The sequence below is a fragment of the Nelusetta ayraudi genome, unplaced genomic scaffold (genome assembly GCF_046127955.1).
Source record: "Nelusetta ayraudi isolate G7.1 ecotype Tasmania unplaced genomic scaffold, CSIRO-AGI_Nayr_v1 ptg000238l, whole genome shotgun sequence".
NCBI lineage: Eukaryota > Metazoa > Chordata > Actinopteri > Tetraodontiformes > Monacanthidae > Nelusetta > Nelusetta ayraudi.
Genome location: NW_027466287.1, coordinates 388,662 through 403,477, shown reverse-complemented (window position 1 = coordinate 403,477; position 14,816 = coordinate 388,662). Strand labels below are relative to the sequence as shown.

Below are 14,816 nucleotides of genomic sequence, written 5' to 3'. Positions count from 1 at the left end.
CACGTCAGTCTTTGACGAACGCTCACGGCTTTCATCACATTCTGTTTTTGTTTTTTTCCTTTAGAAGTGTGCATGTCTGATACATTATGCATCTTATTAGTCTGATTTTTTTTTTTTTTTTTTTTTTTTTTTTTGCAAAGTTCTGTGTCTCACGTGTGGATTAGACTTGCAGATCATCCGCAAATTGTGTCTAATGACGTATCTAATGAGTGGCGGAGAAAAAAAAATTACCTGTAGAAGAGGCTTGTATTTAATAAGGGCATATTTAGTTTGTAATTGCCCTGCGCGAGAGTCGGAGGAGCGTACACGGGGCTCTGCAGCGAGATGGATTAAAAGGCACCGAGCGGTGCACCGTGCCAAACACGTGCCACAAGCTGAACACACAAACATTGTGTCAGCTCCGCACTCCCCCAAACATGTCGCTGTGCCGCAGGAGTCCTTTGGTGTGAAAAGAGCACTTTGTTAAGTCGCTAAAGCCTCTCACATCTTGAAGTTTGGCTCCAGAAGGAGCCTTTTACTGACTTCCCCTCTTACATCTCATGATCTCACTGTGAACAACATTGTTTGGTAATTCTGGCCTCTTTTTTTATTTTTATTTTTTATTATTATTATTATTATCATTTTTTTTTTTTTCCATTAATCAATTTAAAAAAATGATTATTTAGTCACCAATTGCCCTCTCTGCACAAATAACAAAAAAATCTAAATTACATTAGGAATAAAAATTAAATATGTGGTCGGCTCATCAATCATTTGTCTCTTAAGTGACCATTTAATAATATTTATTTTTACTGTTACACTTAGTGCTTAGATTTATCCGCTAATCATTAGTATAAAAGTACTAAAACCGTAGAATTGATAAATATTCTAATAATGATCTTTTTATTTTATTTTAATTTTTTTGTTGTTAATTTTGCCATAATAAAATGACTCAGTCAGGCTCAAATATAGCATCTACGGTGACCACAAAGCAGAAAGCAGCCTCTTTACTGTCAATCAAAGAAATTCTCACTGTGTTTCTGTTTCCTTCCGTTAGACGCTGACAGGCAAGACGCCATCAACCTGTTCCTTCAGGTCTACCGGCCGTCCGAGTGCAAACCTCACCTGTGGGAGCTTCCCACTGACTTCCACCTGCACCAGAAGAACACCATGACTCTGCCCAAAAACAGACGCAGGTATGGAGAGAGATGGGGAGGAAAGAAAAGAAAAAAAATGCAGAAGATCTGCACTGATTGAATCCCTCGCAGTCGATTTTTGCACCTATACGATGCATTTTGATTGGACCGCACTTCTGCTCCCTGGACGCAGAAGCTGTCATCAAGCTTTTAGCTTTGCAAAGGGCGTCGAAGCGCCACGGCCACCAGGTCTGATCATGAGGGCGCCACTCCCCATCTGCGCTCCGAGCCCTCTTATCACAGCCTGATGCCTTTTGTAGACTTTGGCAAATCTGAAGGCGGTTGACATGGTGACGGTGCAAGGCTACTTATGTCAAAAAGACTCGTAGGTGGGTTAAAAAAAAAGCAGGAATAAGCTGGCCAAGTGAGAGAGCACAAATCCTCTGCGGTAAAGTGATTATGTTATAAAATAAGCTTTTTGGTAAAAGTTAACGTGAGACTTGTTTTGGCATCTGCAACCCATGATGTAAGAATTTTAAGAAAGTTGTCCCCCCAAAAATATATAGCAGGTGTTGCTCATAATCATTTCTAAAGAGGAGGCAGCAGTATTGCACCATCACCTTTCAACAGGTGCTTGAATCAGGATCTCCTCCAGGTTTCCTGATTGTTTTTCTCCTCTCATGTACTCGATGGACGTGAGATCAAGTGGGGCATGAGAAATAAAAAGGATCAAGGTTGTTCACTGAGTGTCTTTCGTGCCGCTCGATGCTCCTAAATCCAACACGGAAGTCGATGATCCATCAGTGGAGAGTAGGAAGTGCAGTAGGGTTGGTCCTCTTTGCCCTCCAAATATAGGTTTCAAGCCAATTAAGGTGTGAAAAACATCTCTCCCATTTGTTCCATTAGCGCTTTAGACATACAGTATAAAATCTTGCTTTGCGTTGCTTTACAATTTGGCCGCGTCCAATACAAAAGCTTCTCCGTCCTGGTCATAAATAGCAACTCCTCACCTGATTGCCTACAAAGAAACAGGTTCCATTTAATTATCAGTCTTTTTTATGCTTGCCCACATTTGCCCATAAAAATAAAGGTGACAATGATGGGTCTTTTGTCCTAAGTATTACCTAATGTCAGACTATATTTTTAGACCTGATATTAGACACGACTTAATGATCACTCCTCTCAGCAGGGCTGACTTGGTACTAGTTTTTCCGCCTTGTGCTTTTGTCATTGCATTAATCATGATTGTGTCCTTCTTTCTTTGAACTGCCTCTCAGTTTTGTTTTTTGTTTGTGCGTTGCAGTTGGCCCTTTTCCTTTGTGTGCATATTGAATAAAACCAAGAGCCACATTACTGCCAACTGGCACTGGTTTGTTAGGTCAGCCATTATTTAAGAGACCTAGAATTGTTGTCGCTGAATAGAGTTCGCATGTACAGTGCACGCTGGCGCACACACAAAGAACAAGGAAGAAAGAGCTCAAAATCGTTGCCTTCTTTGAAATTGGCCATAAATAATAGGGCAGATATGTGCAGGAGTTGTGCAGTTGGGGGTCCGGCGCTGTCAATTTTCATATCTGGGTTAAAATCAGGATGTTACATTGCAGAATAAAAAATCTCACAGTAGGATGTTTCTGCTTGCAACACATCACCTCCTTCCCTCTGTCTCTCTCTTTCTGTATTTTACATGTGTGTTGCAGCTACACAATGTGGTGGTCAGAAGGAACCTTGATGTACCTTCCTGTGGCCTCGGATGAAGGTATCTCTTCACTATCAGATCTTTTTAATCGTCCTAACGGTGGTTTGTTACTTTTCACATCTTTGTTTTCCATCCCGGACCTGATCAAAGTCCTTCCATCTTCAGAAAATTGCCTCTTTAGCCTCTTGAAATATAGGAGAGCTGTAATTACAGTCGCTATTCAGAGTTGATTTTGCAGCCAGTCACTGTAAGGAAGGCCGTGCTGAAGCACCGAAACCCACTTTGACAGTACAAGCAAAATTGCTCACTGTGAATCTTGGATATTCTGAACCTCAAAAAAAAAAATTAAAAAAAAATCATAAATTGTTGGTGTCCTTTGATGCACGTGAACAACAGTTTTTGCTTCCACTTCCTCAGTGCCCACCGACGACACCATGAAGACAGTCAAAGCGAAGAGGGTGAACCGTTTTGATGAGAGCATCGATACCTACACCGAGTTTTTCAGGCCCTACGAGCTCACCTCCTTCGATGAGACCTTCTGCATCGCCATGACCAGCTCAGCCAAGTGAGCACACACACGATTTTACCACTTATGGCTTTTAGATCATTTTTTTTGTTCCTTCTTCTTTTTATTGATTGGGTTTTTGTTTTGGATGTGAAGATGCCTCTCGCTGCTTCTCTTCTCTTCTTGTGCTGATGTTAATGGTTGTGCTTGTGATTTTTTTTTTTTTTTTTTTTTTTCAATGAAGGGAGTTTATGCCCAAGACAGTGGGAGTCGACCCCAGCCCCTTCACCGTGCGCAAGCCAGAGGAAACGGGAAAATCAGTACTAGGGTGAGTTCCTTTAACATTCATAAAAAAAAAACATTCATTTTAATTTTTATCGTGGTTTTCCATGTCCATGTGTTTCTATTTGCATTTTGGTCAGTTTTTGTTTATCGTTTCCCTCCAACCATGTTTTAGCATTGGGCTAACGCTAAAGTTTTTGCAGGAGACTGTAAACACAGGGCTAAATATCAGTTTTCTGGTGTTCTGTACAGGTTTTTTTATATATGGTTTTCCACATGAAGCTGCTCCACTGGAACCCAGCATGAGAAACATTGTGCTAGTCAAAAATATTGATCCCAGTTCAAGACCGGGGGTTTTTGATGCTGCCACATTGTTGTGACTCTGCAGGCACAAGAGCAGCAAGGAGGAGACGCTGCTCCAGCGGAAGACGGCGGCCAGCGCCCCCCCTCCGCCCAGCGAGGAGGCCATCAGCAGCTCCTCGGAGGACGACTCGGAGGAGGACCGCGACGACGACGGCTCCGTGTCGCAGCGCTCCACGCCCATCAAACTGCTGCTGATGGAGTCTGGCGAGAGCACGCGAACTCAGGAGGTACGGAATCACAGCCGATCCAACGTGTTTGGTCTGACCAATTTCATAAAACTAAACAAAAAACAAAGCCAAAAAAATGAAAACCAGACATGGACCATAGATCATGTAAACTTAAAAGAAACCTCCTTTTCTTTCCGATATGGAGAAATTTAAAAATGTACACAGTCGGCCGAGATCTTCTAAGCATGCCACCCACGCCCCCCCCCCCCCCGAGGAGACAATCATCACAGTCTAAAGCGGTAACGATGCCGCCTGCTGCTTCCAACCTCCAAAGCATTTTTTCCTGTTTAGCCAATTTTCAAATTTCAGTTTACGTGCTCACCTCCCTTCTTCTGCGCCTCCCCAGCGTGATGTAGAAGAAAATGAGCTCTGTTTGCGTCAGACCTGAATCACCACCACTGCCAGGGGTTTCCTGTTAAACTCTTGGCTGTGTGGGCGGGTGGTTTTTGCCAATTGGGGGAAAAAACATTATCAAGTTAATTACTTCTATTATGCGTTTATCACAGTTGTCTTTATCCGAGTGCTTCTCAACAGAGAGAATACATGTGGGCTCACACGAGTTACTTGGTGCGCGGTGAGGTCGAAAAGCCTGGTTGAAAGAGAATAGGAAAAATATGCTTAATTGTTGTGCAAAGTGTAGTGTTGGAGTCAAGACGGCACCAACCAAGACACTGTCAATACTAGAGAGCATCGAGATGGAGACCAGACCAAGACTTTTGGGGTTCGAGACCAAGACTCTGTTTATCAAAGCAAACAATAATATTGAAATGATTTACTGTTTTTCTGGCGCCCCATCTTCCTCCTGAATTGGTCGGTCAGCGTAACAGTTGCCCCACACTGCCACTCCTGTCTGTGGATTAACAACAGCCCTGAGAAAGAACAAGAAACACATCGGAGAGCTTCGTGGTCGTCCAGTGGTTTGCTCCTCGGCTTTAATCGACACCTTCTACATCCATAACAGCCGACAGGAGTTTTGCTGGAGAAAACCAGAAGGTTCTGGGCTCTTTACTGCGGTACCACCTGCTGCCAGCTTATGCATATCAAAGTCATTTTAAGAAATGGTCCTTGTGACTTTGTGTTTGTACCCGTCATGTAACGGCGTCACTCGCTGGCCTACATTCCTCTCAGCGCAGTAATTATCGGCGCAGGTAGGGGGGGCCAGCGTGTGAACAGGAGGAATTCAGAAACGCAGCGGGTCCCCGAAAAATAACAACGCGTCACTTTGCCACATCCAAAGATGATGTTCTCGTAGTTACAGGTGGTGTTTTGTAATGTTTTTTTTTTTTTTTTTTTATTCTCGCATCAGCGGGACTCAAAATCACTGCTGGGAATTTTGCAATTTGTTCTTGAAACGTGCAAAGGCGCCATTCACTTTCTGAGGATGCTGAATGTTTTGTTGGCTGTTTGCGAACATTAAGTTCAGATTCCGAACTTCTTAATAAAAGAGTACGTAGTATGAAGTACCTGAGAACAGAAATATCACACCAGTAACTACAATGCAACTCTTTTAGATCAACGTAAGGAAGAATCAATCTGAAGTCTTTGTTTCGTAGCAGCGGAGTAAAAAAAAAAAAAAAACCCAGTCCAAACCACTAGCACTGCACTGTTGCTCCTCAGCGGTCTGTCGATGCGTGTTGCTCGGATGAGCTCAGTGACTCAGCCGACGTCTCCAGCTTCCTGCCGGGGAAGCTCCCGGGTCTGCGTGGTTGGCTTTTCCCTGGAGACAGCGGCTCGGCTCTCCGCCTCGTGGCGCGGCGGGATGCACCAGGCTACGGTGACCTTGCCGGGCTCATCCGCCCGTCTCCGCCGTCTATTTCTGCCTCAAGAAGAATGTGCCGCGTTGAACACATGGCCAGAGAAAAACCTCAAAAACTGCAGAAAAATTCAATAAAACTTTTTCTCTTCCTCTCTTTTTTTTACTTTGTGGTTTTGATTTGCGGAGTTGCGGGTCGAGGGAGGCTTCCCCTTCATGGATCTCGCCCTCTCTCTCGCCCCCCCCCCCCCCACACACACACACACACACACACCCGCCTCATGATTTGTGATGTATTTTCAGTACCTTTTTTTCCTCCTCCTCTGTGGTTCCATCTTCTCGGGGGCCTTGAGCTACGAGCCCGGTCATGAATATTCCTGGCTGCGCTGGACAAGCGCGCGCTCGCTCACTCGCTCGCTCGCTCACGTGTCGGAGGCACACACTCCTGCGTCTCGTGTCGCTGCGATCCGAGGATGGATGGATGGATGGATGGATGGATGGATGGACGGACGGCTGCGGCGCCGGCGCAACACAAATCCCTTGAAATATTTAAACATCGGCTCGTTGGCGACGTTGTTGCCGTGTAATTACACACAGGCGCCCGGATTGCATTACCTCTCCGTGTACGGCTCGTGATTGCATGACAGCATAAATGTATGCATGTATGTACATGCACACACACCCACACACATGTGTTTTGTAGTGATGTGAGTATTGTCTCTCTGCAGCTGGACTACACCCTCCCCACTGCTCAGATCAATACAAATATGGAGAAAGTGCAATGCATTATGTTAAAGACGCTGCGCCGCTGTCAAAAACACTCAGGGAGAAGAACGGCAGCTGATTGGTTAATTGGCGCCCGCTGTTACATAACCGGCTGGCTGCTGTTCAGCAGAGTTTAGGGAGACGGCCAGTATTTATCCCGCCCATGCAAAATTATTATTGTTATTATTTCTTCCTCGTTATCGTTTTCGCCGGCACGGAAGGATTCAGCTCATTAGACGAGGCCACGATTGTGGCGCGTGGGTGTGTTTTCTTTGATTTACAACCAGACTTCAGAACACAGTTCAGCCGTGGTTGAAAAGTTGTGAGTGAAGGAGGAGAAGCTGCAGCTCGTTGTCACTAACATGATGGATTAGCTGAGCAGGTTTGAGGGGAAAAAAGACAGATACAATTCTCACACGTGTTCCAGCCAAGGAGTTTTACAACTGACGAAAAGTAATACTTAAAGAATTAATGAACAATAATAATAACTATATTTATATACAAAATTACAAAGTGCTTTACATGCTGTGGAGAAAAAAAAAATCTTCCATGTTGAGTTTATTTATTTGGTTTTTTTTTTTGGTTTTTTTTGCTTTTTAACGGTTCCGCCTCGGTGAAAACCTGTTGATTTTCATGGCTTCTCCTTTTGACCCCTGCAGGAGCTGCAGCAGCAGCAGGCTGTGAAGGAGCCGTACGGACTGAATGTGGGTAGACTGCTTGCTGAGGAAGATCTGCACATCTACCAGAGGTAAGAGAGCCACCAAGGGAACAAACGTGTCAAAAAAAGGAAATCAATCCCAAAAATCAGTGTGCAAAACTAGTGATGGGCGATAACATATATTTCAAATTCGATACGCTAATTTTTTTTATAAATAAAAAGCTAAAAATCACAAGACGTGTCGATATATTTATTCCAAAAAATGACCAAAGTGCCATAAAATGTAAATATTAATCATTAATGTAACGTTTGTACACTTTTGAAGTTTACAAAGCTACAAGGCTGTTGGTTGCTCCCTAATCAGAGTACAAAATTTTACTTGAACAAGATGAGCACTGAGTTATGAACTCCAGACATATTTCCTTTAAGTGCCGCAAAAGCAAACTCAAGGTGCGACATTTTGACGACCAGACGACACGCAGCGCTTTTCAGGCCGTTTTGTGCGTCGCCGTTGCCGCAGCTGCGTGGCAGCGCTATTCTCTGAGACAAATTTCCCTCCGGCGACAATCCGCTTCATCTCATCTCCTCTTATCATCGCGAGCGTGCACTTTCACGCAAATGAGACGCATCCTGCAAGCCATTACAGTTATGGATGCTGGAATGATGGCAGCAGCGCATTCATCTTCGAAGTCAACACTCTCACACACACACACACACACACACACACACATAGAAGGCTGCAGGGAAACGACCAAATGTTGCACGTTGTGGCTCTTCTAATAGAAGTAGAAGAAGAAGAAGAAGAAGAAGGAGAAAAAAACACCTGCTTGGAAACTCTGAGGATGACGCGGCGCCGGCAGGTCCGTAAGAGAGCGACACAGTATTTTCCATAGTGGTCCAAAAAAAAAAAAAAAAAGCCTTGAACTTTAAATCGCTCTTGAGAGACTAAAGAGGCGGGCTAATAACTGCCGAGTGCCACCGATGAGTCACATGATGAAGAAGGAGGAAGCAGCATGTGGAGGGAGTCACACGTGTTCAGCGTCGGCTGCATTGACTATCTCTATGTTGGGGTTTTTCTTTCTTTCTTTCTTTCTTTTCATCTTTTTTATTTAATTTTTTTGCCAGTTGAAGGTTTTTCCTTTACCTTTTTTTTTTTTTAATTCCTCTCTTCTTCTTCTTTTTTTTTCATTCTGCAGGTTTGCACATCTGGGCGAGAGCCAGCACCGAGTGGAGAGAGCCCAACACGTTAATCTGTCAAACATCGTCTGTTTGTGAGTGAAACGTTACACACACACACACACACACACACACACACACACACACACACACACACACACGGGAGCACCAACCAGCTGCTGAGGTAGAGGGGGGCGAAAGAGGAAAAAAAAAAAAACCCACACAAAACGGGGGAGAAACAAAAACGACAGCGTGTTCCCAAACTCAGTAATCCTGCCTCACGTGCAATAGAAAGTGTTGTGGTTATTAGTTGGTGATATTAGTCAGCAGGTGCTATCCAACCCTCAAAGACCACTTAGCATTTTCCCGCAGCCCCGGGGCGAGAGACGGAGGCCGCCGGCGCTAAGTGCTCCCTGGGAAGGCGCCTCGCTGCGTCTGTTGTCACAGCAGTGACCCGACTGACCTGTCGCTTCTTTCACTCCAGTCGTCCCTCTTTGGTTTTCTTCTTGTTTTTTTTTTTGTCTTTCTTTATTTTCCCCGTCAAACACACTTTTTTTTTTTTTTTTTCTTTACAGACTCGGGCTTCTGTCACATGTGGCTCAGCAGTGCAGAGCTTTTCAGTGGCACCAGCAGACACGAGCTGCGTTTCCATCAGCCCTAGAATTGCGTAAAAAGTGAATATGGCAATAAAAAGCTGTTGATGGAAGAAGAAAAATCGCAAAAACGTTTTTTTTTTTTTCGCATTTACACCAAGCCGGACAGGGTCACGTGACCAGTGCACTTCAAGTGAAAATGGTGCATTATGATGATGAAGCCGTACATTTCAGTTGATTTATCTCATCACCATCAGGCCAGCAGCAGCAGCAGCAGCAGCAGCAGCAGCAGCTGTGGGAAAATATTCAATTTTTACCTTTTCTATTTTTCTATAGTTCTCGGTCCTATAGCAGCCTCTGCTCAGAGTTCGCTGTCTTCTTTCTTTGTAGAGATATAGGTGTACACACATATATATATATATATATATAAATATATATGTATATGTATATATATATATATATATATATATATATATATATATATATATATATATATACATATATATATTTTCTCTTCCCTCGATATCACGTGCGGTTTAACCAGAGATGTGAAGATGCTTCAGGTGAAGGAGCCGTGAGCCGGCAGGGGGATTTACAAACCAAGAAAGAGCTTTTTCATTTATTTGTTTATTTCTTATTGTTTGCACGATGAAAGCATCCAGTCAAGTCCAGTCAGGTTCGCACATCACCGACGGCTGCACTAGAAATAGGCGAACCTGAGTAGGGAACCAAAAAAGAAAAGAAGACAAAAAAAAAGGCTGTGAAGCCGGGGAGAAAAATGCACTCACGTGGTTGTGTTCTTCAGACGCTCCACTTTACAGAGGACGGAGTGAAGGATTTCTCTTTTCCTCTTCTTTTGTGTACTTTTGTGGAGGAACCATCGGCGAGGTGAATGCTTTCCGAGGACTTGGTTATGGCCGTGTTTGAAGGAGTTGTTTCAGGACTGAACGTCCACACCGTGACGACGTCTGCAGGCTTCAGCGAACCTGCTGGGCTCAAGAATGAGCTTTGAAGAAAACCCTGTCTGAACGTCCACTTGCTGGAGCTGAAGTGATTTAAACTGTGAGACCGGAGACAAAAGTCTTAAACTCTAAGCAATATTAATGATCGGGCTCTTGTGTTTCTTTGAATTTTTCGTTTCATCTCCAGCCCCACTCTAACCCTTCTGGTCTAAAGAATAAGATTTGTTGAAAAAAAAAAAAAATACTTTGGCTCTCCGGCTTCCTCCCACAGTCTGAAAACGTACCTGTGGTGCAAATTTGGGAACCTTAAAATGCAAGTTTGTGCATAGGTGAGCGTTCGAGAGTGAATTTTTCATTTAATCTCCAGCCAAAACCTCCTGCGGCCCCCGAGTGAGTGCAGGAGGACAACCAAGTATCAGCAGCTCACTGAGCCTGGTTTTTACACTGCAGTCGCTCCCTGGGTCATTTGCACTTCCTCTTGGTTAAAGCCTTTAGCAACCCCCCCGCTGCCTCACCCAACCACCACCACCATCCATCCATCCATCCATCCATCCATCCATCAATCCATCCATCAATCCATCCGTCAGACCACGCGGTCTGGCAGGTGAGTTTTGCTTGTTGTGCAACAGTTGTGTTATTCTGAGACTGGTTACCGCACACATACACACCCCCGCCCCACCCCCACCCTCCCCAGAAGTCTCCCTGCACTTAGCTCCCCCACCCGCTCCTCCACCGCCTCCTCAGTCATTCGTCAGGGAGATGAAAGCGGACGTTTGCCAGGATATTACCAGCGTCGCCGCTTCCTGCCGCTCAGCGCCAGTAAAGGTGTGCGGCGACACAATTAGCTTGTGTGCAAGTGTGTGTGTGTGGAGCGGGGTTTAATAATTTTGCAAATCCAAAACAATTTGCAGATGTGTGTCACCACCGCCGCCGCCGCCGCACTCTCTGCTGTTTATCCGCTAATTAGGCCAATAAGCTGCTGATTGAGCCTCAGTGTGTGATTGATTCATCCATTTATTTATCGACAGGACTTTGAGGGAAAAGCAAAAGCTTGTTTTGATTTTTGTTATTTCTCAGCGGTCGACTGTTTCTCTGTGTCTTTTTTTTTATTTTTATGATTTACTCACTGTGTTGCGTACCAGTCTCCTTGTTGGTGCTAAATACTGCATGCACACGCTTCCTTCTCCGAGGCCTTACACATGACAGCAGCCGTGCGACTCTTTCTTCTTCTGTCTCGCTCTGTATGTTTTGTGCTCGCCTTGGCGTCTCTCAGTTCACACTGCCGGACAAAATCAGATTTTTAGCCCATCCAGATTGAAACCAGACAGACGGCTCGTTTTATGGTCTCAACAGTCGCAAAATCACATGAAAATCAGATTTTTGCAAAAAAATCTGATTGGGTTGAAACCACCTTCAGGGGGTCGTTTCAAATGGCATTTGGACAGATGCGTCCCAGTGTGAAGAGCTCCAAACACACCGATGGGTTTTGGCTGTCCGTGACGTCACCCTACGCGACGCAAGAGCCAATGGGCCAGAGCAGAGAGCGCCGCTGGAGGTGCGTAGCTTTAGCATAACAGAAGAAGTAGAGAAACAGCAGGGAGTCCCTGGACGGGGGAGGGAACTCATTGGCTCGTCAGTGTGCGGGGGGGTAGCTCCATTCGAGCCAAGCTCCAGGCAAATGTATCGCATCAAGGGCCGCTGTCGCAGTTATAAGACGCGACGCGCTACACGCTAGGCTGGACGACGCCTCTGCTACCACGTCGTTGCTACAGCGGCCCAGGCAGATGGGTCACTGATATGGCCCAGTCTGAACAGAGCCACATCCCATTTGGAGAATTGTTATTCGGCTTTTTCATTTCAATCGGCAGACATCTGCCTGATGACTCAAAAATGTTGCCCCTCAATTAAAACCGACCAACCTCCACTTCCTTTTTTTTTTTTTTTTTTCCTTCTTCGGCCTCCGTGCAGCCTCTCAGCAGGGGCCCCAGCTGCAGTCTCTCTCTCTCTCTCTCTCTCTCTCTCTCTCGCTTTCTCGCTCCCTCGCTCCCTCTGTCTAATTTGCCGCTAAGATGATGACTCATGCTTTTGATGCTGTGCTGCTTTTCTGCAAAACATCTGAGTAATTCTGCTGTAAAAGCAGCTGTCCGCCGTCGCTGTCCGTCTGTCTGTCTGTCTGTCTGTCTGTCTGTCTGTCCGTCCATCCATCCGCGTGTTGTTTCCATTAGCGTCCCTCTTAACGGCTCCGGCAGCTCCATCACGTGATTGTGTTGCTCCCCCGGGACACCGTCATGTGAATGGGGCACATCTCTTCATTTATTTTGATGATGAAGATGATTTTGTGGTTGCTATCAATAGCAACTTCTTTTCTTTTTTTTTTCCACCCCCGTTTGCTTACCCTGATGTGAGAGTTCTTGTTCAGTCGGCACGTGTCCGGTGCTGAACCAGACCTCCTGCTCGAGCAGTCCTCAACCCCTCCTCACCCCTCCTCCGTCCTCCCTCTCTTTCTTCCAGAGAGCCGGTGTCGTCCTTCTCGGGGGACAGCGTCTACGCCGTCTCGCCGCCGCAGGTGGACCGGGACACTCGCGCCGAGCTGGAGATCCATGCGATGGCGGGCCGGGGCCAGGTGAGGGTGCTGTGCCGGGACGACGTGCTGATGTACAGGGAGTACGTCCGCAACAGATACATGTGAGCTGTGTCTGACAAACAACAACAATGTGCGCCAAACTGAAGCGGTTTGCTGTCTCGCAGCCTCAAACTTGGGGGGGGGGACTTTTCATTTGTTTGTGTTTTGATTTTCCTGAGGAGAGAAAGCTGTTTATAAAAAAAAATCAGGTAATAAATTTTTGTTGTTTATTTTTTCTCTTTCAGGCTTCTGATTTTATCCCGTTTTTGTTTCTTTTATTATTAATTTTTAATTTAACGTAAAACTACTTATGGAACTGAAGTCGTTTGTCACCAGCAGTTCCATGCTAACTGTAGTTCTGTCAGAAGGATGATGATGATGATGATGATGATGATGATGAAGTGCATTTCAAGCCTGTTTGAGACGAGGGCTCAGTATGCAGTATGAGGAGGACTGGCCACAGGATTATGAGTCTCACCACTTTGAATGTTTTTTTTTTTTGTTTTTTTTCCATTTTACCAAAAAGCAAAGAAACAACTGTCTTTTTTCTTTACACATGCATTCTCTGTGTCACAATTCAATCAGTTTGGGGCCAATTTGACGTGCAAACATTCCTGGAAACCTCGTCTCACTTTTAAAAAAACTACACTTGTTTTTTTTTTTTTATATATATATATTGTATGACTAATATATCATCAGATTGTTGTGTGAAAGCAATGTAGCAGTTTTAAATTAAACCCTTTATTTATTAGTATGCAGTGTGTCAGACCTGATGGCTGTTTCTTTCTTACTGTGTGTGTGTCTGCAATCCCCTGAATGTAAAACGCACTGTCAGGCTGATTGACCAACGCCACCGCCTCGTGAGCGCTGGGTGGGGGTGGGGTTGTTGAGTGGGCGGGTGCTGCTCGGGCATGTGATGTGTTCGAGACACGTACGAGAATGAAGGAAAGATAGGCGCTGTGACATTTCTTTTTATTTTTTTTTCTCGAGGAGAAATTAATTCCAGGAAGCGTTCGGCCCGACTTGGTGAAACTAAATTTAGAGCCGTCTGTAATGAAATCTATTCAAAGAGGATCAGATGAGAAAATGACAATTGTTGCATTTCAAGAATTAGAAACATTATTTAAAAAATCACATAGTTGTAATTCAAATAACTTTAAATGCCCAGTGTGTAAAAGTCAAGAATTACGTTGCGATGTTTGTTTTTACTAAATTATGAGCTAAAATAAGCACTTAGACTCTATAAGGAGGTGGCTGTGTTGCGTTGTCACTTCTTCACAAGAAAGGCAATAGGCCTAAGGGAATAGCATCAACGCCGCTCGCAGTACACTTTCTAACCATTAGATGTCACTAAATTCTACTCACTGGGCCTTTAAACAATCTTTATGGTTCTGTTTTTTTTTTTTTTTTTTTAGCATTTGTGTGCATCAAACTATTGTCTCACAAATGGAATGTACAGAATATCATAAGACTGTGTCAAAATACTCAATATTAATTTATGTGATTCCCTTTTTTGGGGGGGGGGAATTAATGTTTATGCTGACAAAGTGGCGATGACTTGCATGGCGTCCATTAAGTCTGCTGTTTAGGGCATCTGCTGATTTGAGCCTGACAGCAGCAGCAGCAGCAGCAGCAGCTTGGTAAGGACTTTTATTATTTTTTTTTAACTATGTTGCTGATGGTAAAGTTGGAAACTGGAAATTCTCGCACGCTGTGCTGTTGATGAAAGACACGTTTTTTTGCGAGGAGCATTTTGGCCTGGAGGTCGAGGGTGACTGAGGCACAGCTTTTAAAACAGTGGTGCCTGTTTTGGAACACATGACAACAAACGTGCACCTTTTTAAAAATGGAAAAAAAATACATGCGAATCTCTGGGGAGTTTTGCATTTCAGAGGGGACATCTGAGAGCCGCCTACCTATGACGGCCGCGGCATCAACACATTAAAGCCTGGCATGAATATGGATGCAGGCCTGTTTGTCTCGTCTGCGACGCTTCCGGGCAACAGGTGAGCAAATTATGCCGTCTCACTTTGTGTGAGTTGTTGAAGTTGATTAGCTTGCTGGCCAACGATAGCTCAACTCTCTTTACTTTAGTCCT

The 14,816-nt window shown here is 44.7% G+C and overlaps 1 protein-coding gene across 2 annotated transcripts in view; it reads left to right on the top strand.

Moving 5' to 3' along the window:
- fig4a (FIG4 phosphoinositide 5-phosphatase a) overlaps nt 1-13,401 on the top strand; it is a 33,971-nt gene extending 20,570 nt beyond the window's left edge. The window contains exons 17-24 of one of the 2 annotated variants that reach the window (XM_076016835.1): nt 1,037-1,175; nt 2,813-2,871; nt 3,229-3,376; nt 3,561-3,644; nt 3,987-4,188; nt 7,366-7,454; nt 8,561-8,635; nt 12,607-13,401. In XM_076016835.1, coding sequence (XP_075872950.1) covers nt 1,037-1,175; nt 2,813-2,871; nt 3,229-3,376; nt 3,561-3,644; nt 3,987-4,188; nt 7,366-7,454; nt 8,561-8,635; nt 12,607-12,784 — 974 coding nt within the window. In that variant the 3' untranslated portion in view covers nt 12,785-13,401. The remainder of the gene's footprint in view (nt 1-1,036; nt 1,176-2,812; nt 2,872-3,228; nt 3,377-3,560; nt 3,645-3,986; nt 4,189-7,365; nt 7,455-8,560; nt 8,636-12,606) is intronic. The other variant, XM_076016834.1, reaches the window with a different exon arrangement.
- Nucleotides 13,402-14,816: the final 1,415 nt, after the last annotated feature.